Source organism: Macrosteles quadrilineatus, unplaced genomic scaffold (assembly GCF_028750875.1).
Source record: "Macrosteles quadrilineatus isolate MER2022 unplaced genomic scaffold, UCM_ALF_1.0 Scaffold_6__1_contigs__length_79288215, whole genome shotgun sequence".
NCBI lineage: Eukaryota > Metazoa > Arthropoda > Insecta > Hemiptera > Cicadellidae > Macrosteles > Macrosteles quadrilineatus.
The window spans coordinates 53,322,489-53,350,057 of NW_026542599.1; the positions used below are offsets into that span (position 1 = coordinate 53,322,489).

General features: G+C 35.8%; 1 protein-coding gene across 1 annotated transcript; it reads right to left on the reverse strand.

Annotated features, from left to right (window-relative positions):
- On the reverse strand, positions 1-27,068 carry LOC128996615 (protein PRRC1-like). Its single transcript, XM_054422019.1, has 9 exons — positions 27,010-27,068; positions 14,105-14,221; positions 11,887-12,010; positions 10,653-10,794; positions 10,151-10,229; positions 8,733-8,841; positions 5,533-5,691; positions 3,997-4,186; positions 1-222 (listed from the first exon to the last, which is right to left on the reverse strand). Exons 2-9 carry the CDS (start codon positions 14,205-14,207, stop codon positions 115-117), a joined length of 1,014 nt encoding a protein of 337 aa, XP_054277994.1. The 5' UTR covers positions 14,208-14,221; positions 27,010-27,068; the 3' UTR covers positions 1-114.
- Between the last annotated feature and the right edge of the window lie 501 nt (positions 27,069-27,569).

Consider the following 27,569-nt stretch of genomic DNA (forward strand, 5'->3'; position numbering starts at 1 on the left):
TTTTAGTTAAAAAACATGTATAATCATTTCACATTATCTACAACAGGTTGTCCACTATGATTACAAAAAGTACAGGTATATACAGATGTGCGAGCACAGGCGTGTTCAGACGTGTTAGAGCAGGCTGTTCTTGTAGATGTTGACGAGCGAGCGAGCTGCCAGCAGAATCATCTCTCTACGAGAAACGCCTGTCATGGCCTGGTGCCACTCTGATGGATGTACCTGCAAAATCAACAGTTTTTCCCGTTAACAGTTCTGTTTTATAGTCTACAGCAGGTATTTTGCTTCTGGTAAAACAAATCAGGATAATACCAGGAGTCCACAAATTAGTACTTGGTATTGAAACACACAAGACCGCTAAACTCATTACAAACTGAAAAATTAAATACCCGCCGCAGCAAACCTGCAGACTAAGCAAATTTCCATTTGCCTGAATTGATATACAATTAAATCTATTTAAATAACATTAGATTAAACAAGTACAGTAGACTCCCTCTTATCCTTACTCCTTGGGACCGAGGCCAGTCGGGATAACAGTTTTTCCGGTTAAACTAACGTCCCCCGAAAAACTCGTTAAAACGGACTAGGGGTGTGCGATGCATCGAAAATGGATCGAAATTTCGATTCGATTCGATTCGATGCATCGAATCGCGATTCGATTCAGTGGTGGTCAAAAAACGATTCGATTCATGAGGGAGTCAGTATCCATATACGAAAAACGCCTGCAGAAAGTCAATGCAATACCCGCAATACAGGAGCGCGTTGCTGTTGCGTTTCCTTTACGAAGGCGTTCTTATTTAATACATTCTTTGCATTAAATATAACTTTAATTGTTTTATATTTTTTTGTTTTGACATTGCAAATGATGAGATGTTTTGTTTTTTGTCTTGATGTAAGCAGTGTGAAAAATATTTTACTACTGTAAACCTAGCCAAAACAAGATAGGTTACTCCAAAATCATTTTAAAAATAAGTCTGAAAAATTGTTACTTAATACTTAACTAGTAAGATTAATGTTATAGACTGATACATTTGGTATTTTTGTTAGGGGTCTGCCGATCCCCAAATGTTCGGGCAAAAGAAAAAAGAACAATTTATTTCCAATGAAACACTCTTATATTATTATATCTATTATTACAGAGGAATTAAAATGTTCAAATGAGAATTACAGATTAAGTTGGCTCACGACCTAAAGACACAAAACAGAGCAATTGCCGCACTGCCACTAGCCAGAGCCAGTCTAGTCGTCTACTGACAAGAGTGACAAGACAAAAGCCGTGAGCAACACTAACAGTGCAAAGAAAACAAAGTCAAAAGAATAGAAAGACTATTTATCCAGACATACTAGTTTAATCATTTATTGTTTATTCCATACCTAATAAAAATATATATTTTAGTATTTTACATAATAAATTATAAACAAAAGAAATATCTGATAATAGTGAACAGATCTGTATCTTGGTTAGATGGGATTAAAAAAATATATTTCTAAGATCCAATACAATATTTACAACTCACAAATTACAATGAATTAATTTCTTTGAAAATGATCTGTAACAGTTTTGTGTTTTTGAATAAAGAAATATATTTTTTTGTCTTTACTTCCTTGTTTCATCACTTGAATTTTGTCAGCAATTGAAGCAACTGGGTAGCAACCGGGTTGTGTAAGAGGGGAGGGGGAGGGTCTATGACCTTGAATGCACACATCGTTGCCCGGGCCTGGCTGTTGAGAGTGATTCATTGTTTTTGTTGACATACTACTACCCTTCCTTCAGAGAAAAAGACCCTGCTGTTCCAAAAACATTTTGGATAGTTTAAAAACATTGACCTGTTGTCCAAGGGCACTAGAAGTTAGCATTTAACTTTCTTATCTCTTAATTTAATATTATTTTAATCTTCTATATATTATTTATGAGTTACTTTTCGGGTACCTAATTAATTGTGATATTGTTTGGCTTTATTTTATGGATTTTTAATTCTTTTCATTCATTAGCTATCAAAATCAGTTGTTTTAGGATTTTAATCTCGTGCAGTAGGTCTATACTACTGTATGACATGATATGCATTTTTTACAGTCCTTAATAATTATACCATAAACAATGTTTGTGTGTTATTTACTGTTTTTGAGTTTTATAGTAAATTAGTTTACACAATATCTTTTCTTCAATGAGTTCTCCACTTGTCATGTTGCTTAGCCTATTACTATTTTAGGCCCTATAAAAATAATGCCTATGTAAAGCTGTAGGCCTACTCATGCCAATAATAAATAATTCTTTATTTATGATGATGTAACAAATAATGTAAGTGTGAGGTTATTATACTAAGGAAGTTAGGAGGTAGGGAATGAATGATACATATTGCATGGTGGAAACATATTATTTTTATTTTCTTCTTGCTTGCAGTCCTGAAGCCGGTCCACAGGCCCTAAACTTGTGATATGTTAATTTATTTCTCAATGGTCTTTTTATATTAAGTTCCATTCAAATTTGTTGTAATTTAGCTACCGGTACCTATTTAGTTATTTAAACAGTTATTAAAATGAGAATGAATGTCTTGATAAAAAAAATTATTTTCTTCTTTCTTGCAGTTGAGCCAATTCCAAGTAAAAATTATGAAATAGGGAAGTAAAGCAGCTCACTGGTATTTCCAGCAATACAGGTTATTCTAATCCCTATGATTGAAAATAAATATTTTTTCACCTAAAATTCATATGTTAAGTATGAATAAGCCTAATACCACATCAACAAAAATTTGTATTACACAAATGTGGTAAATTTTAATTATTGTTAATCCACTCAATTGACAATTATGAATAGAAAAATACCGTATTGCTTCGAATCGAGTTGCATCGAATCGAATCGAAAATCTTTTCAATCGAATCGTTGCTTCGAATCGAAAATTTTTTGCTGCTTCGCACACCCCTAAAACGGACCGTTAAAATGAATACTGTATACAGAATTTGACTTAAATTTAGGAGAGCATTGTATTTAGATACGTGATCACTAGTCTCAAATCTTTCCACGAGAACAGTCGTTTCAGTACTGCCCACCTCCTGACGATCTAGTCCGCTTAAACCATGTGCTGATAAAAATTGTCCGGTTAAAAGGTGTCCGGATAAGAGGGAGTCTACTGTACCTAAGTTTGCTGTTGGGAGTGCTGTTGATAAAGTGTTTTTTTTTTTTTTTTTTGTAAAATATTACGAGCTTAGTATAATAAAATAAATAAATTTGCCAAGGTTGATCAAAATATCCATAAACAAGCTTTAACTACATTTTGCAATAAAAATCACATGGGAATTTCAAATTTACAATTTTTTGAATTTTCTCCGTAACAAATAACTACGCAAAAACACTTCCTACTAAATTATTTATCTTTTTAAGCTCTCTAAAATGGTCTAGAGAGCAATTGGGAAATTTTGTGTTTTAATGATCAAGAATGAGAAAAACCAATTTTTCCCCCATACAAACCTCCGTAAAAATCCGTTCACATTTTCCGATCATGCTGGTTCACGAACTCATTCATGATTATCCTGCCTTACACCTTCAAACCAAATTTCATCAAAATAAAACAAAAATTACTCAAGTTATCGCGTTCACGGACACATATATAAATTTGAATAAATACTGTTTGTGGCCTCTGGAGACATCACAATGAAGAAGTAAATCGGTCCCGTGCTCAAGTCTTACCATGAGACCTACGGTAATAGCTACTTTCCTAAAGGGAAATTCGCTAAAATGAAAAAGTGTTTTCCTGCCTAGCTAATTGTCGCTAAAATCCACATGGTCTTCATTGGTGATTTCCTTTTTTATTGGTGAAGAAGTTCCATCAACATTTGCTTCAGGACTTTTCTCAGGATTACACCAGCAACCTTTTGATTGCTAGGCAAGCATTGTAAACACTCAGCTACCCCAGCTAATTAAGATAAAATACAATGATCTGATAGAAAATTTAAAATGTCAACAAATGTTGACCTATATAAATAGAACTAAGAACTTACATGAAGATTGCTTGCCATGAGGCTACCAATTGGTATCTTGAACCCCATTGAAGTCTTCTGTTCATCCTCCGAGGTTTCTTCTTGAGCCATAGTGACGATGGCTGTAGGAACGGGTGTCATCTGTGTAAAGCTCTCCAGAGCAACACCTCGCCCTATATCACTGAGCACTAGAGCGCCAACGTCGAACCATCTGCACAAACATGACCATCGTCAGTCGGCAAACTAGCAAAACCTTGCATTCGCCTGTTCAAACATGACTGTCTATGTAAATGTCAAAGAAATAGTGAACTGGCATAGTAGAACAGAAGTAGAAATTAGGATAGAAAATTGGGACATTATTGTGTTTATACAGGGTGGGGCAGAGTGGACTCCCTGATTTGATCGGTTAACTGTATAAAAACCATATACGATTATTACAAAAGCTTTTTATTTCTGAAATCCAAATACAATGCCATTTATTTTTCATTAAGTTTTAAAATTGATATCGTCCAGGTGAAGACCTTGACGAGCGATGCACATATTCAGCCGTTCAATGAAGTTTTCAAAAACTCTACACAGCATATCTGGCATTATTCCAGTGATAACATCAACAATTGCTTCCTTAAGGGCTTCCAAGGTCCTTGGTCGAACTTTGTAAACCTCAGTTGCAGATTAGGTCACCCGTACACTTGTAATCCATTTCCTTATGGTTTTAGCATCGGGAACACTATCATGACAATTCAAACCAAACCGTCTACGAAATGCACTCTGGGCCGCCACCACACTATCCTTATTTTTTAAGAACTTTTCGACTACAAAACCACGATGCTCGCCAGTTTACGGCATGGTGACTACTAACAATGGCGTCTTTCCCCCCACCACATGAAACCTCTCCCACTCCGCTAACTCGCGTGCACGCTTTTCAGCGACTGATTGAAACTAGGGAGTCCACTCTGCCCACCCTGTACTACCAGCAGCAATAGTAATGTCTATTAAATTGAACATATTTTCCATATGGTATACATCAAATAGTGTCATAGTCTTTCTAAATCTAAAGTAAAACAAGAAAAGTACATAAAATTTACAAGTTAATTATAGAAAAAAATTTTATTATTAGGTACAGTTCATCTAAGTCATATGATTGATTATTGGAGTATTTATCATAAGCATAAGTTTGGAAGCCTATTTTACCATTATAGGTAATGATAAATAGGCTACCATCTAATAAATTTATCCATCGTACACGTAGGAGCAATTGTAGGAAACTTATAGAATAGTTCTTGATATATTTACACTCATACTGAAAATACTTAGAAGATTTTAAGTATACATAAAGAACTACAATGGCATTCAGTTTCAACCATTAACCGGTCATCATCAAGCCAGAGGAAGAGAGTCTATCCTCATTATCCTCAAGCTTTGGGTATAAAAAGATTTGTCAACTTACGTTAGCTTAGTATGTTTAGGCTAACCTACTTTGAATATATGTAGGGTTAGAAAGAGTTGAGCTTTGCGCTAATTAAGGAATTCTAAGCTTAAGTAAAACAACTAGGATACCTTTCTGGAGCTATCTGTACAAGGAAGTTTTCAACAGCCACTATGGGACCCTCGGGGTAAAGTGCACGAATAGCCTCAACCCTCAACCAAGCTCCTCGAAGCCCAGCCTCGAATCCGACAGGCTGCGAGGCTAGACCCCTTGCGTCAGCTGCAAGACCTCTGAAACCATCAATTAAACACTATACAACTTACTGATAAGTATTTTTCTGTACCATCTTCACATCCTAGGACGCTAGGCTGAAGTCCAGAATAGTTTTACAAATGTCCGGAATCGTTTTACAAATGACTTCAGACAAAACCTAGAGGGTTGTGAGTTGTGACATTATCACTTAGATAAAATGTATTGGTGTTTGGAAGAATTTGAACCCGGAACCTAGAGGACAAAAGCCCTGCACTCTAACCACTAGACCAGCTTGCTCTCTTACCCATAAATAGTAGCAAAATTGATATAATCAGTACTGATGGTATTTTTTCTATTACAACATGAATATTACAACTATCAATGATATCAAGTTAGATATAAACTAGGGGAACACGTGCGATTTCAATATAAATGGTTATGTGGATCAATAATCTTATTGATACAAGTGCAAACATTGATTTCAAAATCTAAAAATACTAACGGTCTTAACGTAATTCATTTGCGAGATAGCTGTTATTTTTAAAAAAACTTCCCCGGATAACCCCCCGCCTTATTACAATACAAGAGGAAGAGCTCTAAGAGAAAAAAGCTACGACCATATTTTCTTTTGAAATAAAAAGCCCACCTGTGCTGGAATAAAGTTCCTCAATTCGCTCATTGAAGAGGTACAGTATTTTCTCAATTGACTTGACTTGTTTATTTATTTGTTTTGGCTGTTCATTTATTTTAGCTCGTGTATATATTTTAATTTTGCACATACAACTAATCTAAAATAACTCTATGTAGGCCTGCTAGGTAAGGAATACTGACACTATTCATTGTATGATCTACATATTTAGTTTGAATTAAGAAGAGGCTAAAATGAAATTTTAAAAATAATGGGATGGTATCTGAAACATGTTACTGTGAAGTTGTATCTATTTTTAACCGACTTCCCCACTACCAACAAAAGGAGGAGGTTCTCAATTTGTTTGTGGCGATGTTTTTTTTTTTTCTATGTATGTTCACCAATTTCTCTGTGATTCTTTTACCGATCAGTGTGGTTCCACCACCAAAATAATCAGGAGAGTTTTTATTTGGTACCTTATATATTATGTTTAAGTATAATATTTGTTTCGGTGAAAAATTCTGAAAACCTTAAATATTCAACATTTATTTTGTTTACATTTGTGCAGAGAAGGCAACGAGAGGTCGTCCAGTGGTCGAAACTCGACCAAAAATATGTAATGTACTCACTTATCTATTTTCACCCCACACTGTAAATAAAACATGTGATTGGAGTTTCCTCCATTTGTTTTGATTTTCTGTTTATATTTCGTTGTTATTTCGTAACCAGCATAGCAACGCATAAGATCCATGTTAATTTTTTCAAATTTTTAAACTCATTTTTTGTGCTTATCTTTGAGCCTATTTAAATTTATAAAGGGATTCTGCACACCTACAGGAAAATAGCTTTCCAACGGTATGCGTAGATTTTCCCTACGATGCACACGAGCTGAGAAAAAAGGTTTTAAAGAAACATGCTTGCCTATTAATATATAGATAGAAGATAGCATTCCTTCAGCTGTTAGTTGAAACCATTTAAATGAAGCTACAGACAATTCTTAATGAAACAGTTGCTTCATATTGATCAATAAACTATTTCTGCCATGGAGCCTAAATGAATTACATTGAGAAAATGCATTTTGTTTTGGTTACTATAAAAAATGTATTTTAACGTTTGACCTGATTTGTGTATACAGTAATTCTGTTTTTAGTATTGAATATTCTGACTGACAAAAACATATATGTTTCAGTGAATAGCTGTATGATATTGACAAATAAAGGTGTATTGTGAACCAATCTTTCATATAATATTTTCCAAAAGTATTATACGTGTTAACGACCAATTTTCCACTTTTGAGAGATTTTTAGTGCTGGTATTTGAGGAATAACTTTCATATCGTTCCAAAAGGCTTTGAGACGTTACTGTATTTCTTTTTATAATGTAGAAGTACGCCAATTGCAGGAAACGATGATGTCTGACACTTCAATGTATCTAGAAAAGACAATTAGTTTTTCATTAGGCCTAATGTAATGGACAACTCTTTCCTTCTTAAGGAATATATAAAAATGTTTATTTTCATACCCATTGATTATGTAACCTGAACAGGTGACTCAAGCAGTTTAAAAATAATGATTGTTCTGTGGAACTTTTGACTGTTTCAAACAGTTTTGCTTATCAAAAATCTTCAAGTAATTAATATATAAAAAATCATACAGTCACTAAAAATCATGAAATAATTTATTTTCGTAAAAAAATACAACCGACTTCAAACGCTCTAAAAAGAATGAAATAATTTCAATAAAGTAAACTTTTGTATTAGGCAAGCTCACGTATTTCAAGTCGGCGCAGCTCAAACTGCAAATACGGTTGAAATTAAATATTGTGTGTGTATTTTGAAAATCAAAATCAATAAATTGTAGCTGGATAACATAAATATATAAAAAGCATACTAAACTGTTTTGTTTATATATTAAAGGAAATATTTTGTTGCATTTTATGTTTACTTCAGAATAAATACATTATGAAAATAACACACACAAATGTTCTATATGAATAGGAAAATAGTTTAGTTTGATATTATGATAAGGAAAAGAAGCTAGTTTAGCATTAAAACGTTACTTTTCAAAGTTAAATGCGTTATAATCTTTTTAAGTATACTCGTTAATACCAATCTCTGATTACGGTAATAAAATAACACTTAACGCATAACTATGAAAAAGACATGCAGATTAACACCTTTAGTTATAGATAGTCACCTGCAATATGGACACCCTCTTTCAATCAAAAATCATCATAGAGCTGCGGCGACTTAAAATACGTGAGCTTGCCTAATACAAAAGTTTACTTTATTGAAATTATTTCATTCTTTTTAGAGCGTTTGAAGTCGGTTGTATTTTTTTACGAAAATAAATTATAAAATCACAGGGTAAAGTTTTAGCATTATACAGTAGCAAGATATTTGAAATTTATCACTGATCACTGTGAGGGTTAAATACGTAAAACATAGCTTACTTCACTGCAACCCTGCTGCCAAATATGCTTTGGAAAGCTTCTCTCACTGGACTGATTTTAACCTCTTTGTCTGATGCGACGATCACTTCAAAATCACCTTTTCCAGATGCTGAAACCAATGGTATAGAAGATACAAACTAAACACTTCACAGAGCAAAAGATCATTTGAACACAGTTTTTTTTTTTCAATTATCATTGTTACAATCTCATATGTAAACCATGTGTTACAATATTACAGTGGTTGTTAAATATTCTTCACCATCAGGCTCAATACAGAAAATCAACTTGAAGTGTAATACAAATTAATTCAATTATCTTTGCTAACTTCCAAGACTTTTTACATTCTAAACATGACTATTATCAAACAGGAAGGGAAAGTGCTAGGAAATTTTGGGCATTTAAGGTGGAGCAAATAAATAAGTATTGAGTGATAAGGATTATAACTGATAAATAGGCTAACCAATTATTTACTTTTAATACCAACATAGAACTTAATTATAAATAAAATACAAAATAATAATTAACGCCAGTAGGAGTTTCTTTGTTTTGACTATGTTATCAAAGTTTCTCATTCTTTCCTATTACAAGATAAAACGACTCACTCCTACCTACTGTCAGGTCCTCCCATGAGGGATTCATTTTGTATTTTGAGTTATTCAGTTATAAACCTCTATTGCACATATTATTTTTTGTAAAAACTGTAAAAAAATATTTTTTTTAACTTTATACAAAGTAAAAGATATTTTTATTTTATTTGACTTTAGTGAACAAGAGCAAGACTATGCTCCGTCAAGACTGGGAAGGCGGTTAAGAGATTGAGGTCTCGCAACAATAGTTAGGGACCGGGCGGCCACCTGCACTAATGAAGCGTTAATCTAACTGCAATATAACAAATTAACCTATAACTTAAAAATAATACTAAATCGCATAATTTTTTATTTTTTCTTAAAATTTCAACTCTACGTGTTATTTCACAAAAATGTAGTCCAAACACGAAATGGTTATTTAAATTAGTAACATTAATATTACCTTATTGTGTTATGGAAAAAAAACTAAACTTAATACCGTATACTGAAAAAAATTAACTGTCATGAATCGGTTAATTTAAGAGGTCATTAGTTATTAAAATTTCATAATACAGTAAGTTACAATGACTACATAATATTTAGAAGATGGAGTCCTAGCCAACGCCCCGACTGCCAGAATATCTGGAACGGAAGAAGATATTCATATTACAGTTGACCCCTGATAAACCGACACTTTTTAATCCAATCTACCAGGTACCGGTAGTCCAATGCCCCAATGCACCAGCAGTCTTATAGGCGGAAACATATGTTACTAGTTTAGGTATGTATAATGTTTTGTGTAAAAAGGATTCTATAGAATTAATTCATGGCTATTCACATTACAATACTCACAAAGTAGGCCAAGATCTCTCATTTGGGGGTCCAGGGTAGTGATGACTGTGTCTACTGAGCTTTTTGCCTTCTCTGCTACCTGAAATCAGAATAAAGTTAATCACCAGGCCAAGTATTTGATAATAAAAATAGCCAATTTTATCAAACAACATTTAGAACTGATAAAATATGCAGCCATTTAACTTACAATTTACTTTTAATGGCAAATTAGAGCTTATTTATAAAATACAAAATAGTGATAAACAATTGCCCAAAAAATTTTGTTTGGGAGAAAAAACCAGGTTAATTAAGTTTAAATTTGTTGCTTGTGAAAGAGAGAGAGAATGTTATTTTTGTCAACAATCTATTGTAAACATACAAAGTAGTTATGAAAGTATGAAATCAAGTCAAATGAAATAAACTACAGATACCATAGTTTGACGCAAAGTAGATACATAAACAATTCACAAGTGATTTTGTGTCACAACGGATCATATTATTTGCTATAGTATGATTTACATACCTTGTTGAGTAGTTGACCAGGATTGTAGCCTCTCACCCAGCCCAGCAGCCCTGTGGAAGTGTCAGTGGAGGGGGAAGCTTCAGCCGCAGAATCTGCACTGGGGCTACTCACCGGTAAACCTTTCTCTGCTGGGATTACTGGGCTAAACAGAACAACTCATGTTATGACAACAAGTCCTGAAATTTCGGTAAATATATTCGTCCTGAAATTTGAAGAGATAATTTCCAGACAGGTTTACATTTGTTTCATGTCTTGGGAGCTGGTCTAGTGGTAGAGCAGGTTCAAATCCTGCCAATCACCAGTGGATTTTAACTAAGTGATAATTACCGCAACCCTCTAGGCCTAGTATAAAGTAATGTGTATAACGGTTTCAGGCTAAGTGCCCCATTGAAAGTCTCAAAACAGGATCTATCCCAACTGTCAGCCGGAGTCAGGCTGATTTGGAAAGATCAGTGGCTCAGATACCCGCCTATGTAGTGTAGTATCTACGCTAGAGACACTTCTACTGTAACGGCACTACACTGTCTTTATATCACTGCCGGTCCATGGTAGCGGGAAGTTGTTACAACTTCAACAAACTGGTTTCCTATATGGGATGTAAATGTTTGTCTCAAATGTTTACCTATAGTTTTATTTTACTTTTTTGAAACTCATTGTAACTTAGGGGCCAGATACATAAAATCATCTTCTGCAAACATTCAAACTATAACTTTGTTATTAACGCCTAGACACCTATCAATTATTCAGTGTAATTTACCTTTTTCATTAGCCTAAGATGCCAACAGTTGAGTTCTACAGTAAGCATTTTGTGTCAATTAAGGCACATCTTCAGCTGCGTAGTAAAGGTTAAAACAGCTCACATTGAGAGTGTTTGTCACATATTAAAATAAAACAAAAAACAAATACGAACATGGACACAACAACAGACACACATTATTTACACAGTTCATCAATGTCATAAACTGTGTAGGCTAAATAATGTTTGTCTATTGTCATATCCGTATTTGTTTTTCGTACGTAATTGACACAAAACGCGTACTGCAGAACTCAACTGTTGAAACCTTAGGCTACCGAAAAAGGTAATACTTAATCAACTTAAAAAACTTTATACTTAATAGACTATAACTGTTTTTATCAACACGTATTACAAACTTTACATAAAACAGCTACATTGGTTTCCACTTTTCACCATCCTAGCCAACTCAGTTTGCAGATATCACATCGAAGAGCGTACCTGAAGGTGGTCGGATGGAAGGCAAGAGGTGAAGAGGCCGAAGGCTCAGACAAAACCACCGGAGGCACAAAACTGGGCAACGCTGAAGGTGGCTCTACTGCAGATAGGACGTTCTTTTCTGTATCTGCAACAGACCATATTTTAAAAAGCTCATTTTTGGTGATAGCGAGTTTATGTTATTTAAGAAAATATTTCAGAATCTTCCCGTCACTATTAATATAAATTAACTTTTTACGTTTTGAGATCTGGAATCTGATTCCGTCCTCTGGTGAGAATGTATCTGAAAAATAACAAATTAGTAGCCATAACAACCTCGGCTATGGCTTGAAAATTCAAAATAACACAACACATAGAACTGTATCAATGGATGTAAACCTAAGAAGCGAAATTCCCATGTGCATGCCTAAGGGCATTCAGTCTGGGATCATTAAAATTTTGGCATGTTCCCATAGCGGCTGCTAGGTAGCACAGGTGCTACTGTCGTTGATGTCAGTGAGGCTCACAGTAAAGCACAGATTTCGGCTCTTTATCTCTTATAGGTAGGAGTATTGCACCTTGGTGGAGGATGAGTCGCTATGGAGACAGCAGTCCCTATGGAAGAGGCAGGTAGAAAGAAGAGGTGTATTAAGAAGAAGAGGGGAGGTAGAAGGAGAATGGATGTAAGAAGCTGGTTGATAAAAGCTAAAGGGGCATTTGTCCAGCTTATTCCGATTTTGAGATCTTGCCAACTGAGCTTGAAAGTAAAACTGAGACTTCAGGAAACAAACCACGGTAAATCTGACGGTAAATCAGTCAGTTCCACGGTAAATCTGCAAGACCTGTAAAGTGTCTAGTTGAGATAACCGAACCATGCAGGGCTTTGTCAACAAATACATCAGGTCAGTCTTAGGAATAAGATGGCCTGAGATCGTCTAAAGAAGAGTTATAGGCCAGAACCAACCAAATTCCACTTAGGAATAAAATTAAAGAAAGTTGAAATGAAATGGTCACACACTGAATAAGGGAGAGGGTGAGGCAGTAAGAAAAGCTCTGGAGTGGAATCCATTAGGACAAAGAAGAAGGGGAAACCAAAAATTAATTTAAGGCGTAGAGCTGCAGCAGGCTCCAAGGTCATGTCAGGTGAAGAGAGTCGCTCCGAACAGTGTATGCTGGAGAGGTCTAGTTGCTGCCCCAACAGAGGAATAACAGGAAATAAGTAAAGTAAGCCTGAGGTTAAGATGGCTCAGTGTTGTAGTGAGACTGGGGAATGAAAGAATGCCTCTAAAATTAATAGATGGTCAAATACGCGGAACAAGAAAGGAGAAAGTGGTTGCAGGACGTTGAACAGGATTTGAGAATTTTGAAGAATTGGAGGCAGAAAGCAAGAAACAGAGAAGATTGGAGACAAATTGTGATGGAGACCAAGACTCATCTTGGGCTGTAGCACCAGAGAGTAAAGGTAAAGTAAGTCAAGTAAGCATTCCAAAGCAAATTTTTGCGGTCAAATCTAGCCTTATTGTTCACCATAAGCATTTTGCTTCTTTGTATTCATTGAAAGTTTCATCGGCAGCATAGTAGGCCTAGTAAAAAAAACCTGCATAAGCCCTTAATAAAAAGGTACTATCGTATTATACGGATGCCACCCTTATACAGCGCGCTGCGGCGGTTAGGTTAGGATGGGTTATAATGAATTTTTTTTACTCATCTGGTATCGTTCGATTTAAAACGAAACAAGGAAAGTCCTACAAATATATTTATGATAATCCGACCTAACCTAACTGCCACAGCGCGCTGTAAAATAAGTGGCCTACGAAAGTACTGATTAAATGCAAAACAGAAACAACAATGGGGATTAGAAGTAGACCTAACAACTGAATTATATTTTTATCTAAGGGCTTTTGTGTTTATGCTTGAATAGGTACTATTTCTATGTGGTTTTATTGGTGATTTTCCAGTTTTAACTGGGTTTGTGTATTAATCTTGTTATGTTTTAGGTAGAGGTTTCTCACCTGGGGATCAGGTTCCAGGTACCAAAACCCTGTAAAAACTTTGTCGTTTAGAGGGAATTTCTTTATTCATATTTTTTCTTGATACTAAACTAACTTAAAAACTATTAGCATAACAAAATTGTAAAGCACAAAACAAAAACATCTCCACCCCATGTAGCAGTTTAATCATGGCTGATGGAATTAACCTTAACTTCACAATTTGTTCTATGTTAAATGTTTAAAAGAGTTACCTGCATCAGTGGATTTTTGCTGTTTAGCAGATTGGGCCTTTGTGCCATTTTTTGAGTCTACAAACTCAAAAGTTGATTCACTGTTTGACGAATCGTCCTGCATGGCAAATAATCTTCCTGAAAGTAAATTAATTTTAATAGAGACGTGTCTAATTTGAGGGGCCGGTTCTAGGAATTTTTCAAAGTTAAGCGAACACCCGAATCAGCGCCACTTAGAATCCCCCCCCCTTAAACCCATAAACATAACTTAACCGTATTTGTGAATTTTTTCCCAATAATTTTGGGAAGAACTTTTTTTATAAGTTTAGGTAGAAGAATACTAACTTGCAATAAAAGACTGTTTATTATTCGCAGAAATGTGACATTCATACACTTTTACTCATCATATAAACTATAGCAAAACCAAGGACACACTAAAAAAACAGGCCGTAATATTCGTCAAGCATGACGTCACGATAGAAGACGGCAATGACATAATGTTTGCCATTTGTGATCAGCTGCTTGTCTTTCCTTGGAAAATAAATAAATAAATACCTCTGTCATTGCCGTCTTCTATCGTGACTTCTTTGGGCTGACTGGACTCGCTACCAGATGATTTCTACAAAAATCTACTCATTGATTTGGCTTTTTTTTCTTCCTCTTCAAAATTTGCCTTACGCTTTCTATAATAAAAGTGCCAGACGGTTTCTTTTTTCCCCCATTGTTTTCATAGTATCGGCTCGGAAGATGTTTTACTCATTTTTTCAGTTTATACTTTCTTCTTATTTAATGTGCTAATTATAAATTAAACTTAAAACACTCGTAATAATTCGCTTATCAACAATCATGAATCATCAAAACAATGCCAATACGATATCGATACGGTATAGGCCTTCGTATACAACTAAAAGAGTGCAATACAATGTAATGCTCTGCTCTAGGATCAGAGGCAGAAAGGAGTGAAAGAAAGGGGAAGTTTCTTGTTGTGACAAGTGGCACTGCGCGCTTGCTCATCTCGAGCATGAGTGAGTTGTGAAATGAAACCCATAGGTGCCGCGCTGGCGCTGACGCTGCCGACTGCCGAGCGTCAGCTCACTTCAATCGAATCGAAACTGCAAATGGCATTGAGTCCTTGAGATGTAGTGCTGTACAAATATACAAATTTCTCAAGTGCTGTTGGTACAAACAGAATAAATGCCTTTATTGTGGTGCTTTGAATACTTGAACTCTGAGCTAAAATAAACAAAATTACGTTGTTCACGTAAAAAAAAATGTTCTGTTGGCGCCACGGCGCCACTTTATCGTGGCGCCATATGCGCCCGCGTAGTTCGCGTATGGGTTAAACCGGCCCTGCTAATTTGTCAAACTAAAGCTTTTTGTGGTATAGCCTACTAATAAAATTTTGGATGCCTCAAAACTTAACATAGGTATTGATTTAAGGCCAAATACAGTAAAAAGGACAGTGTATACAAGGTCTTTATTGCTAAAATTGTAATACTAATTATCAATGACATATTAATAGCTTAAAAGAACTTAAATTTTGAAGATATTTGTAACTCAAGTAATTAACGAGTCTTCCATCATTCTCGGGGTAGTTGTGTTTTAGAGGTACAGTATATCCTTGGGAGGGAAGGTTGTGTGGATGGGCGGGTATCTTATATCACTGGCATAATATTAGCAATTTTAGAGGGAAAACTCTTAAACTTTGCAGCTTTACAAATAAATTGGAATGCTCAAAAATACAAAGTTATTTTAAACTACTAATTTCTAAGAGGAAAGGGTTAAATTGAAACTAGGAGATTTTTGTGCTTACCTAATCAACCTAAGTAAATAGTCAAATTAAAATATTATAAAATTGTATAGGATGATATCAAGGTTTAGTAACCGATAGCTTTGACTATTCCGACAGTCAACAAAATACAAAACTGAGTAGTAAAATTGAAACCTTGATATGCTATCAAGTATGAGTCAACAGCTGGTTCTATATAAACAAATAGATTCAATGATAACAAGCTTTTCCAGTGCACTAAATAACAGTTTACCATGGAATGTAGTCAAATTTGCACATTACGGTGGTGTAATCATTGCTTGTTTAAATGAACAAATTGTATTCCTGATTCAAATTATTCAGATTAAGACATACATTTACTGCTGTATTATCATGTGATCAAAAATGTCTACGATGTATACTACAATTAGAGTAACAAATATACTCATAAGTATAGCCTGTTGCATATAATAACTATTGGACTATGTTTATTATATTTAGTACTCTTTGACTTCCTTATGAGAATTCAAATGTTTTTGTTTTACATATGGTTTTCTGTTGTTCATTAATTATTCTGTAAATAAGTTTGACCAATTTAGTACATCATAAAAGTTTCTTCCAGTAAAGTATTCTTTTCATTTCATTCTATTTAACTTGTAACAATAGTATTTTATAACAGGTTATGGGCCCAGACACCCTTATATTGTGTGTTACAGGTTTTAAATAGAATAATTTATTGCTTGAGATAAAATCTTTAGTATGGAATTTGTTATGCAAAAAATGGAATTGCTGCATGGAAAGGACAACTGGGATGATTGGAAATATCTCATGCAAATTAGGCTTAAAGGAATCCCAGATGCATACGAAGCCATTTCTGGTAAAATGGAATTGCCAGAGAAACCTAAAGATGAAACACAAGATGCAGAAATGAAAGAATATAAAATGAAGATGGATAAGTTTAACAAAACACAGTCAGAGGTAATGTTTATGTTAGCATCTTCATTAAGTAAGGAAGTAAGAGCTCAGGTAAGAAACCTAGAAAAACGAGATGAGGTTTGGAAGGAGCTGCATAATCTATTTGCGGAAATAGAGGAAAATAAAGCCTATGATATATGCTCTCTGTTCTTCACCTACAAATGGGATCAACACTTGGATATGGCTGGGAACCTATCTGCAATCAAGTCATTATGGGTAAAGCTTCAAGAAGAAATTAAGAAAATCCAAGACAAGAAAGAAGATAGTTTACCTCAGATATTGTTGATTTGCAAGATTTTTGAAATCCTACCAGCAGAATATTCCAACTTTCAGACAACTTGGTTAATGATTCACAAGGATAAAGCGAGAAACCTTGACAATCTTACAAATTGGCTGTGTACAGAAGCAAGAAAGCTGACTTCAAAGGAAAATGAGAAAGAAGATACAGCTTTAATGGCGGTCAATAGATCTAAAGAAGCCAAAGGTAACTTAGTAGGTGTACAGAAAAACAGCAAAAACAATGATAAAAAGAAAAAGTTTCCATGCCACTATTGTCACAAGAAAGGACATTGGTTGCAAGAGTGTCAGAAATGGATAGCGGATGGAAAACCTGAAAGAAAACCTGAAAAGAAAAGCTTGGAAAAAGAATCCAAACAAGCAGCACTAACCATATTAAGTAATTGTGTTTTTCAAACCCAGAATACTACCGCATCACATGATTGGTACGTGGACAGTGGTGCTACCAACCATGTTACACATTGTAGGGAAATGTTTACTGACTTTGAACAATTTGAGTTACCTCATGCAGTTACAATGGCAAATGGACAACAGACAAGTGCTATTGGTAGAGGAACAATTTGCATGGAAGCAAATTTGGATGGTATTTGGAATACAGTAAAGCTAACCAATGTATGGTATGTACCTGGTATTTTTGCAAACCTATTTTCAGTAACCGCTGCTCAAGATTTAAATGTAAATAGTAAATTTGTATCGACATCCAAGGATTGCACTTTGTTTGATAGAAATGGTAAACCACTCATCAAAGGACATCGAAGTCAAGGCGGAGGCTTGTTTAAATTAGCAGTAAGAAAATCAGTAGACCTCATGGCTGTTATGGAAGGAGTTCCAGCTGTTAATCAGTTGCAGTTACTTCATGAACGACTAGGACATCAAAGCAAAACTCATGTACAAGAAATTGCAAGGAGAGAACTGAACCTTAATCTCAAGCTTGACAATGAGGTATGTGAAGGTTGTGCTTATGGAAAAATGCACAGAACACAATTCAGAAGCAGAGATGAACACAGAGCTTCAGTACCTGGTGAAATCATTCACTCTGATGTTTGTGGACCTTTCTTTGAGTCGATTGGAGGTTCAAAGTACTTTGTATTGTTCAAGGATGACTTTACTCGCTACCGCAGTGTTTATTTTATGAAGACAAAATCTCAAGTTGTAGAGAAGCTGAAGCAGTTTCTTGCAGAAGTCAAAGTCACAGGCCATGTAATATGTAAGTTGAGATGTGATGGAGGAGGTGAATTCGACAATGAAAGTATTAGACGAGTCCTTCAAGTGAATGGAATACAACAGTTGATCACAATGCCATACACACCACAACAGAATGGATCTGCAGAGAGAGAAAATCGGACCATAGTTGAATGTGCAAGGTCAATGATGCATGCTCACGGTGATCTGCCTCAAGGCTTGTGGGCTGAATTGATAAACACTGCAGCCTATATTTTGAACAGAACTGCTAAGTCATCAGTTGCCGGAAAGACTCCATATGAATCATGGTTTGGAAAAAGACCTACGATAAAACATTTACGGGTTATCGGGACAGATTGTTTTGTCCATATTCCAAAGCAGAGAAGACGTAAGTTTGACAAGAAAGCGATGAAATGCAAACTTATTGGATATGATGGTAATGATGGATATCGTCTCTGGAATTCATGGAAATGTACTGTCATTCGGTCCAGGGATGTAAAATTTTTGAAAGAGCCTATTAGTGAATCCATAGTAAATAGGCCTATATCTTCAGAAGAAAAAGTCCCCGATGAAGCAAAAGATGAGAACTGTTCAGCCCCTGTAGTAGAAAATGTCCCCATTCTCTTTCCTGAAGATGAATCGGAAGAAGATAAATTGACAGACGAGGAAGCAGAACAACAGGAAGAAAACGTTGTGCAAACTCGCCAACTCCGAGATAGAGCTATGGTAAGGCAGCCCATTCGTTTTGAAGATTTTGTGATGAGTGCTGTTATGGGGAACACACACTATGAACCTAATACATACATGGAGGCATCGAACTGTGAAGATCATCTGCAATGGCAAAAAGCAATGGAAGATGAGATTAACTCACTTCACATGAATGAAGTGTGGACACTTACTGAACTACCCAAAGGTCACAAAGCCATACCTTGTAAATGGGTATACAAAGTAAAAACAAATGCCGATGGATCCATAGAGAGATACAAAGCCCGTCTAGTAGTAAAGGGATTTGTACAGAAGAAAGGAATTGATTATAATCAAACCTTTAGTCCAGTAGCAAAAATGCCAACAATCAGAAGTGTTATCGCAGTAGCTGCTAATGAAGGAATGAAACTCACACAATTTGATGTGTCTACTGCCTTTTTGTACGGCAAAATAAATGAAGAAATTTATATGCATCAACCAGAAGGATTCAGTGATAACAGTAATCACGTCTGCAAGCTTAATAGAAGTTTGTATGGTTTGAAACAAGCACCAAGATGCTGGAACGAGAGAGTTGGAATGGTCCTAACAACACTGGGACTGAAAAAGAGTGATGATGATCCATGTCTTTTTATCCGTAACAACAATGGACATAAGTTAATCGTTGTTCTATATGTTGATGATGGACTCATTGCTTCAACTCATGATGAAGACTTAAATTCATTCCTAGTAGAATTGAAAAAAGAATTTAAAATCAAGTCAAAACCAGCAGATTATTTTTTAGGATTGGAGATTTCCAAATCTGGTGAAAATATCAAATTAAGTCAAGGAGGATATGTTTCAAGAATTTTGGAAAGATTCAACATGGAAAACTGCAGATCAGCACCAACACCTATAGTAAAATCTGAACAGGAAGACAAAAGAACAGATGAGACGTCTTTTCCGTATCGAGAAGCTGTCGGAGCTCTTATGTACCTCATGATTAGTACCAGACCGGACATAGCGTACGCAGTGAGTGTCGTCTCCAGAAGCCTAGAAAATCCTACAATAAATGATTGGTGTCGAGTGAAGAGAATACTCAGATATCTTCAGGGTACTAAAGATTGTGGAATCGTGTACAAGAAGCACATTGGAAGTGGCATTCTTAATTGCTACAGTGATTCAGACTTTGGTGGTGACCATGAAACCAGGAGATCGACAACAGGACTACTGACTCTGTACGCAGGTGGAGCGATATCATGGATCAGCCAACGACAGTCTTCTGTTCAACTTTCCACTACGGGAGCAGAGATAGTAGCTGCGAGTGAGGCGGCCAGGGATGCAATTTGGTTAAAGCGATTACTAAGTTCATTAACTGAACTTAAAAGTACACCTGTGATCTTCGTAGACAATGAAGCTGCTATATGTCTAGCACAGAATCCAGAGCATCACAGAAGAACGAAACACATTGAAATAAAACACTTTTTCATTCGAGAACAAGTGACAGCAGGAAACCTGGAAGTGAAGAAAATTGACACAAGTGAACAACTAGCTGATTTGTTTACAAAACCTCTTCTTGGACCAAGGTTGAAGGTTTTAAGACAGAAAATTGGACTGGCTTAACGTTCCTATGAAGTCTCTAAGGAAGCCTTGAGTAGGGGGAGTGTTGCATATAATAACTATTGGACTATGTTTATTATATTTAGTACTCTTTGACTTCCTTATGAGAATTCAAATGTTTTTGTTTTACATATGGTTTTCTGTTGTTCATTAATTATTCTGTAAATAAGTTTGACCAATTTAGTACATCATAAAAGTTTCTTCCAGTAAAGTATTCTTTTCATTTCATTCTATTTAACTTGTAACAATAGTATTTTATAACATAGCCACTTAACCTTGCTTAGCTTTGGTTAAGCCTTGTCAGAGAAATTAAAGAATTAAGCACACACATGATGATATTATTGTTCAAATATTAGCAAGCTACCTTAGATTGAACAATACTGTATCCAGTGAGAAGCACTTTTATTCAGGGTTAGGCAAAAGTCTGGAACCCCCCAGTTAACTTTTTAACGTGTTACAACTTTGCCCCAGCCCCCAAAATGGGGTATTTTGGGGACAGCCCCAAATTTTCAAATGTACACCTATCATGTGACCCCTCATTTTAAAGGGCTTATCAAGAGAAATTGAATGGCACAAACCAGAGGTCAATATCGCACCCCTAATCAAAATGGCACCGACATACAGCTAAGTTCATACTGTACACTAATGTGCCAATTTACCCTGTGGGTAAGCTAGAGGTAAATGTTCAGTTCAGAGATTAAAGCAGAACTTTAATCTTGTACGTCATTAAGAACGGAGCTCATCCCCTCATGGGACGAGACTGAATAAAGGAGTTAGAAATTTCTTTAAAAAATAATGAGGAATTATTTGTTGCTAAAAGTAGTACTGACTCAAGGAGAAAACATGAAAGTTTAGTTAAGGAACTAATAAACGAGTTCCCTGAAGTTTTCTCAGACCAATTAGGATAGTGTAATTGTAAGCCAGTAAAACTTGTAGTAAATGAAAATGCCATACCTAAATATCACCGACCCAGATCGCTACCTTACACCCATCGCTACACACACATCACTACCTTAAGGCTAAGGCTGCGGCTCCACTTGCTGTAAATTGTTGCGCTGCAAATTACACGCTACAGTTGGGTGGCTCCACTAGCAGCAGAGTACGAACTACAATCTGCAGCGTCCTCACATGCACCGTGGCTCCACTAGCAGTTTACTGTAGCCCCGAGGTCAACGTGACCCTTAAATCATGCCGCAAATTAACATTCGTAGTGTTGTTATCAGTGTAATTTATTAAGACGACGCCGATCACAGCAGCGAAAATGGTGGATCCATCCAATATTAAGCAACGGAAAGTCCGAAGGGATGTTCTACACATTGCATACTAAACTAAAAAAGTATTCAGACAAGGTGAATACTATCTAAAGTGAATACTAAATACTACTATAATGGTAATTTTATTTATATTTTTATTTTACTTTCTATTTCATTTTTATTTCTATTCAATTTAATTTTATTACACTCATTTACCCTCAGAAGTAATATTTCCAAGTAACCAATGTGAGGTGAATATCAATGAGTTTCGTGAGTTTTTGTTGTACCTATTAATATTTATCCAAACCAGCCATTAAAAGCTTTTTATTATTGGGCTAATAATCATAACAATTGTACGACTGCTGCATTTAAAAACAAATAGAATGTTTTCACGTGTTTATTTCTCCAATCACTACTATATTAATTTATATTATAAAGTAGGAAACCCCTACACAACCTCTATAAAACTAGATTCCCACACTCCCAATATAATAATTTCTAATATAATAATTTCACAGTCCAGTTCAGGCTCCATTGATTACAAATCAATCAAAAAAAAAAAAAACTAAGGACACTAAAAAGTCGATACTGATTGTAGCGTGTGTCTTGTGCCTGTATGCCGGTCAGTACGTACACTGCTTGGCGCGGGGCGCGGCACTACAATCTACAGCTAGTGGAGCCACCTGTTGGCTGCAAAATGTAGCGCGAAAATGGTCCGAGTTCCATTCCCGCGCGACGCTATATTCTATGGCGCGCCGTAAAATGTAGCGCGCTGCAGACTGTCGCTAGTGGAGCCACCTTCGTTTGATCGCTGCATTCCTATTTCCTCAACTGACCAGCTACAATTTGCAGCGCGGCAATCTACGGCAAGTGGAGCCGCGGCCTAAGGTTGAGAAAGAGCTAGAACATTTACTAGAGTCAGATATTTTAATTCCAGTTTGTAGTTCTGAGTATGGATCGCCTAGTGTGCCACTTCCTAAAAGAGATGGTAGCGTTAGAATTTGTGGCGACTTTAGATACCGTATGTTAACGCACAATTAGATATTGATAAGTACCCCATTCCTAGGGTCTAAGATTTGTTTACAGAACTACAAAAGGGGGAATTTTTCAATAAGATTGACCTAAGTCAAGCGTATATGCAGTTAAGATTGTGCACAGTAGTTGTGCACAATCAGTACACACAAGGGATTGCTTTCATACAAAAGATTGCCTTATGGTATAGCCTGAGCAGTAGGTATTTTTCAAAGAGTCATCAAACAAGCTTTGCAAGGTGTGAAATGTTTTTTGGATGATATAATTGTATCTGGACCTAATGACGAAATACTTTTAAATAGACTAACGGAAGTTTGTTCACACCTCAAGGCTGTAGGTTTTACAATGACCTTTAGAAGAAAGATGTAGACTTCTGTTTTGACAACGAGGGTATGAAATTGTTTAAGAAAGTTAAAGAGCTATTGTATACGGCTCCTGTGCTAGCACAGTATGACCCCCAAGCACCAGTAATACTCACAGTGGATGCTAGTAACTATGGTCTAGGATGTATGCTCAGTATACTAGACAAAGATGGTACTGAAAAGCCCATAAGTTTTGCATCACGTACATTGAACCAGGCGGAGCAAAACCATTCATAAATTGATAAGGAGGCATTTGCTGAAGTTTATGGTGTTAAGAAATTCCACCAGTGTTTGTATGGGAAGCATTTTACCCGAGTGATCATAAACCTCTTGTTAGTATTTTTGGACCCATGAAAGGCTTGCCTGTGTTTGCAGCCAGTAGATTACAGAGATACACACTGTTTCTGTCAGGCTATGATTTTGACATAAGATATGTAAGGTCTGATAACAATAGTGCCAATGCGTTGTCAAGGTTACCGCTTAAAGTGTCCCCAGCAGACGAAGGGCTGGAATTGTTATGGTTAGGTAATTATTTACACTTTTAAAGAGAGCTCAGTACCAGTGACATGTGATCAAGAGTAGAAAATCAAAAGACCCATTATTAAGAAAAGTGTTAGGCTATGATATGTTTGGTTGGCCTAATTTTGTAAGAAGAATTTGAATTGTTCCCATCAAAGGAGGGAAGAAATAGCCGTTGAGCAAGGTATTTTGATGTGGGGGTATAAAGTAATCGTTCCTAGTAGTTTAGAAAGTTATGTTTTGAACAAACTTCATGCGTCTCATCTGGGCATAACTAAAATAAAGTCTGTTGCTCCAATAAGCATTTTATAGTTATACGCCAACCCCGTATGAAGGACGGGTATTCAGCTAGATGTGATATTTTTAAGGAAACATTTTAGTGTAAATCCAATCAGGCAATTGGAAATTCGCTAAGTCTGCATGTTTGCTGCAGCGGGGGTATTTTTAATTGTGCTGTCAAAAGTTAATTTAAGTTCATTCGGTGTTCTTCTTTTAAAAGAGCAGTTATGTCATCGGCATACAGTGTGAAAATACAGGAATTTGTGGAAAGGCAATTAGGCAAGTCATTAATAAATATAATAAATAATAAAGGTCCAAGTATGAAACCTTGGGGAACACCATATGTAACGCTGACCCAGTTAGAATAATATTTTATTGATTTGTTTATTACTATTGTCTTTATCTTAACACAGTCTAAAATATGGCAGTCAATTGATGATACATAAAGAAAATTTTTTAAGTTATTCTGATTTATAAAGATTTCGATTGGCTGCCTATTTTACTGGGTTAAGTTAGACCTCTAGTTTGCGTTGTCAGTTTTCTTTTATCACAACCTTCAAAATGAGGGGTCACTCGATGAGGCTTAACATTTCAAATTTTGTTGTTTCCCCAAAATCCCCCATTTTGGGTTTGCGAACCAAGTACCGGTAGCAATTAGGCTCAAAAAGTACTTCATAACATGTCATAAAGGTGTGCAGAGTTTAGTTTTTCTAGTATGGGCCGTTAAAAAATTGACAGTGAGGCTCCATACTTTTTATTAACCCTGTATAAACTGTGTTTATCCTATTTATACTTTGTCATAACATAAGTAGGTAGGCTTATGATTATTCTAATTCATAAGAAAGTTAATATAAATTAATTTTACAGTATATTTACCATGATATTAGTATTTGTTCTAAAATGGAAGTTTTTAAGTAGCCCAATGAAAACACAGGATTACACGACACCAAATATTTTTGATGCACTACTAAGTTTACTTTAGTGAACATTGAATTTTACCTAATCCAATGAGCGTGCTAACATTAACGGCAATTTTTAAGGAGAATTTTGTATTCACCATGTTAGCTAAATCAGGGTTTTTGTCAGGATCCTTAGGATTGTTTTCAATTCAAAGGTTAGCTTAGCTTGGAAGGTCTGTAAGATAGCTTGATCACTAAGTACATGCTTACAACTATTTTTTTCTTATTGGAAAAGACGTGTAAAATGTGAGAGAGGTGTACTATACACATATTTAAACAGGGTATCTGGGTATCCAACCAACCTGGGCACCGAGAATTGTGGCCTACTTGACTTGAATTTGGTATGGACCAAGGACTACAATGATTACCAATAAGTCTCAATTCATTGACAGCGTTCCATTGGTTTTTCTTTTAACGTTACTTAACATCATAAGTAAATCACGATTATTGGAGATCATCACATAAATTTTACTGATACCACAAGAGATGATCACAGTGCAGCCGAGACCACAAAATGTGCTCGCGAGTATTGCCTCGATCGTGAATGAAGATCACGTAATCACTGAGACCGCAACATTTACTTATGGGTGTTGCCGTGACTTTTAGTGACAACCACAATATCGCCGAATTTTCACGATCGCGAATGACGAATACGTTATCACTGAGACCGCAACATGGTAATTATTTAGTATAGGTGCCTCCAAACAAATTTTTTAATTTTGATGTCTACCTTTATAATTTTTTACCTAGCAACATTTACTTATGGCAGGGACATATTTAAGTATCTAGTGCTTCTAGGCAGTTCACTGATGATTATCTGTTACATTTTGGTAAAATTCACAATAGAAATACCACACAATCTCTACACACCACATTGGCATTCAGATGGACTTTCAATCTTTCAGCTCGCTGCGTAGTAGTGTATGAAGTATAAAGTAAATAGGGGGAAGTGTTTTCTTCGTTCGCCACTATGCAGCGGCCGGCAATCCTGCTCCCACGGCGCGCGTGTCCGCCAGACCGATAGGGCAGCACGGAAAACTCAGGACAACCTTGTACTAAATTATCGACTTTTGTTTAAAATGCGTTCTGAAATAATTGTAAGGTATACTTAATCAAAATGTTTCAAATGGCTGTTTTGCCGTTCCCAGAATAATTTTCTCAACGTTTATTTTTTTAGATTAACCTCCCTTTTTTTATTTTTTAACCCCCAAAATTTTGTTCCCCCTAAGATGGGTGCCTAGTCCGCCTATTCGGAAATATGTCCCTGACTCACAGGTATTGCCGCACGCAACCCTTAACTTAGTGGCGACCACGATATTGCTGACTGCTGAGACTGTAAAATTTACTTACCGGTACGGGTGTTGTCGCAACTTTAACAATCATTAATTTATACCAATTATAAAAAAACTTTATTTCCCAGTATTTAAACTTAGGCCTTCACAAAATTACTGGTCTGACTTCTGAAGTAAGCAACTAATAATTAATGTTGAAGTTCAATATTTATGAGTTGCTTTGATCCAAAAATAATAAATTTGTCCTAACTTAAGGACTTTCCTTTGAGTACTATGCAACTATATTTCGTTTTCCACCGAGACCTAAAGTAATAGCTTTTTATTCCCTATATAGGAAATTCGCTAAAACTGTGACAGATGGGAGAACAACCCAACGCAAGTTAGTAGTGCTTATTTATTAGTGCTTAAAACAAAGGCTAAAGGCCTACAGGCTCATCCCAGCAACAGAAATAATCCATATTTTAGAAACGAATCAAATGGACATGTCAAACACTGACATGAGTGTAATATTGTAATAACAAAACATCCTGATCAGAGCAATGGCCTTCTATAATATATACGGTCAAAAGTTTGAAATCAACTTACCTCTTTAATTTAAAGTTCGGTCACAATTTTATTGCTTAATGTAGGCCTAAGGAGTTTATAAAAATCTTAATTTTATTTTCAATAAGCTACCTGGACGTGATCTAATCACTCAAGATACTTACTTCGTAGTAGATACTGGAAAAGACTGACAGTAGTGGCAGTGTGTTTGTTCTTTGTTGCAGCCTTGCAGCAGCAGGCAGAAGCAGAAGCAGCAAGTTAGGCACTGAGCTATAATTCTAACTGGAGGTAGCACTGAATGTCAAAGATGCGTGTCGCCAGCCGCCATGTTTGCGTGAGTCTGGTGTCATAAGAAGCCATATTATTGCTATAACTATTATTATACTTGGCTTAAAATACCTACTTTGTATGGTCGCCATTTCAAAGAAAATTATTAAAGTATTAAAAGTATTCAAGTATGACAAAAATACTCACTGCTATACCAACCTAGTTATAAGAAGCCATGTCATTGCTATGATAAGAAAACTTACTGCTATACCAACCTGACAAAATCAGCGACACGCTTTTGACAGACTTCTGCCATGGCAGTGCTACCTCCAGTTATAATTTTAGCTCAGTGAAGTTAGGCAAGTTTGACGTTTCTATTCTATTTGTCTTTTGTCTTCTTCACAAAACTTTTTTTTTGCCAAAAATGGCCGGCTTTGCTTGGTTAAAACAATGCAAC

Excerpts from the sequence above, each read along its gene's own strand:
- LOC128996615 (XM_054422019.1), bottom strand. The coding sequence starts at position 14,207 with ATGCAGGACGATTCGTCAAACAGTGAATCAACTTTTGAGTTTGTAGAC. Across the intron at positions 10,230-10,652 it reads CTGGTCAACTACTCAACAAG|GTAGCAGAGAAGGCAAAAAG; the intron begins GTATGTAAATCA and ends TTCTGATTTCAG. Across the intron at positions 4,187-5,532 it reads GTACAGATAGCTCCAGAAAG|ATGGTTCGACGTTGGCGCTC; the intron begins GTATCCTAGTTG and ends ATGTTTGTGCAG.